This window comes from Sciurus carolinensis, unplaced genomic scaffold (assembly GCF_902686445.1).
Source record: "Sciurus carolinensis unplaced genomic scaffold, mSciCar1.2, whole genome shotgun sequence".
NCBI classification, from domain to species: Eukaryota; Metazoa; Chordata; class Mammalia; order Rodentia; family Sciuridae; genus Sciurus; species Sciurus carolinensis.
The window spans coordinates 770,551-773,376 of record NW_025920120.1 but is presented as its reverse complement, the minus strand read 5'-3'; the positions used below and the strand labels follow the sequence as shown (position 1 = coordinate 773,376).

The 2,826-nt window shown below is 41.9% G+C and overlaps 1 protein-coding gene across 1 annotated transcript; it reads right to left on the bottom strand.

Moving 5' to 3' along the window:
• Positions 1–1,708: 1,708 nt before the first annotated feature.
• LOC124973749 (adenosine 5'-monophosphoramidase HINT1-like) lies at positions 1,709–2,074 on the bottom strand. Its single transcript, XM_047537483.1, has one exon. The coding sequence runs from the start codon at positions 2,072–2,074 to the stop codon at positions 1,709–1,711; it is 366 nt and encodes a 121-aa protein (XP_047393439.1).
• Positions 2,075–2,826: the final 752 nt, after the last annotated feature.

The window sequence follows — 2,826 nt, the reverse complement described above, 5'->3', positions numbered from 1 at the left end:
GTCGCTTCATTAACATTTGAGGAAAAACACACAAAGACATTGGTAAATATTAATCAGAAATGCACAGCCCCTTTCCTGACTCAATTACTTACCCATTACAGGGCTCTCCAGTGATCATGCCCTGCTAAACCTCCTATTTGCTTAAAAGTCAAGTGAGAGGCACTTTGCCTGGATTGCCTGTGCACTCTCAGCCACCTCAGTAGTCTCTAGCAGTGGGGAAACTGTCTTTGTTTCTTTCTCCCACCTTTTCTCAGCATCTTCCCAGTCTGGTGTCTGAGTGTATGCAGGCTCACCCTCTGGCCACCAGCCTTAGTGCTTTCTCAATGGGTTTTAACTTGGCCTGACAAGTTCAGATGACTTGAGGCACACTGTGCACATGTACTTAATGGTCAACACACCCACCTCATGGCCCCTCTGTTGCACATGCGATGTCTTTGAGCTCCAGAGTCCATTTATTCCACTTCAGATCTCATCAGACCATGCAAAATTCCCATCACCCTTTCCACACTGGTGGAAGCAGGTCTAAGTCATGATCTCTTATTATCAGTGAAGTCATTAAAAGTCTGTCAGATCAATTGGGCTCTGACATAACATTAAAGAAGTTCTTGGGTGAAATCTATTTCTTTACTCCTAAAACATGTAAGTTCAATGAGGCTCCTAATGAAATCTTGTCCCACCTGTGCTAGCTCCTCAAGTTAACAATGAATATTAAAATCCAGGCTGCAGGTGCTGGATTCATCATGGAAATCAAAATCTGAACCTGAAAGGCCATTCTACTTGAGAATCTGCTGTGGCTGCCGGGATGAGGGGCAGGTCTCCAGCCTGATCAGGTCAGGCTACATGTGAGTCTCAAATTATCGGCTGCAAAAAGAAGTCAGATGATTTGAACTGAGTTACCAGGCATGCAGGTGACTTAAGTGATTGTCCACTTCCATCTCTATTTCAAAACCAGGTTGGAGCTCTGTGCTCAAAAACGGACAAATGGTTTTTCCCCCCAACAGTTTCTTCTTGGCTTCTGCATGACAGTATGTCTTACCCCAAGAAATTAATGTACAATCAGTGTGCAAAAACACATTAGGCACTTGAACATTTTAATTCTGTGGAAAGGCCCTCTACAGCCACTCCCTGAAACAGACCACAAGAGGTTTATTTCTGAGAAATCCTTGGGTTCTTTGCCATCTGCCGAGCATTTGAGAAATAAAGAGGTGGAATCATAAGATACCTGGTTTTGCTCAGATGCAGGCAAATCAAGCCAATAGAAGAATTATGTTTTTTGACATACTCAGGCGGTATAATTCTTCCACAACAGATTGTTGCCATGGTACTCTTTCTACTATGACATCCTGGAAGTTGTACCTTTGACACCAGGGCATTTGAACTTTTCTTATACTTGACCCACAATAAGAAACACATTTGCTATTATGACCCACAAACTACATGGGCATTTATATAAAAAGAAACAATATTTAAAATTTATTGCATCCCTTGATGCACATAAGTTGCTCTGATATATTCTAATGTGCTCTTATTATTATTATTATTTTTTTAGCCATGCAACATCTTTATTATGTATAGGTGTTTAAAAGTATTTCCTTAATACCTCCAGACCCAGGCATAAATAATCATGCACTTAACATATTGAAAAATGCAAACATAATCATTGCCTAGAGAAGGGAAAACTGTCCCCAATATGAGCTTAGCCAGGAGGTCAATTCATCTGCTGACCTCCAAGAACATGTAGATGAACATGATAGACCGACTGTCCACCTTCTGCACCTTCAATCACCACCATTCGATAACCCCTCTTCAGGCCCAAAACAGCAGCAAATGTCTTGCCAACAATCATTAAATGTCCAAGATTTTCATCATCATCTTCTGTAGCAGAAATCTGGGCTATATGTCTCTTGGGTATCACCAGAAGCTGTGTTGTTGCTTGAGGGGAAATGTCATGGAAAGCAAGACACTGGTCATCCTTGAAAATTATTTTGGAAGGGATTTCCTTGGGGATGATCTTCCTGAAGATGGTGTCGCTGCCAGGCTGGGCGACCTGAGCCTTGGTGATTTCATCTGCCATCTTGGCCTCCCTCCCGCACAGTGGCCAGGGAAGAAGTCCCAGAAAATAACTTTTTATAACAAGAACTTTTGATTGTTCCAAGTACATGTTGCCTTTGCAGCACATGTCCATCTTCCTGGGACAGGATGGACTTGCACAGTGCTGATGATGCTACACAAGACATTCCGGAACCTCCTTTTGGTAACTTTGTTCATACCAAATTTGCAAGTCTTGCAAGAGAGCAGGCTAGTTCCTTTTTGGTTGCATGTGATGTGGTATTGAAAACCGTACTACCTGGCTCACCCAACTAACTTTTTTCACTAGCTTTTCTTTCCATGACTAGTCATTTCCAGAAGTTATATTCACTTTAAGACAACGAAGTCCCTGCCTATAATGGAGGGTATTTGAGACAAGTATGACAAATTCTACCAAACACTGACAGTAACATAGGAAGGTGCACGAGACTCCAAATACAATGACTTTGAAATGAGAGTACCCACTTTACTGGAGGCCTGAATAGTCTCAAGTCCTCAAAACTACAGCTGTTCATTGAAATCCTGCCATCCAGAGCAGGATCAAAAAAGGCCATGTGGATGAGTTTTAGTTTTAAGTTTGTCTTCCAAGTGTACAAACCATTAAGTCTAAAAGTATACTTTATTTTACTCCCAACCCCTATCTGTCCTTCCCCATCCTTTCTATCTCCCACAATGACTTTTCTTCTTGTCCTTGTGTCCAGGGAGGTGCGATCATCACTCTATTAATTGCTGTGGCTG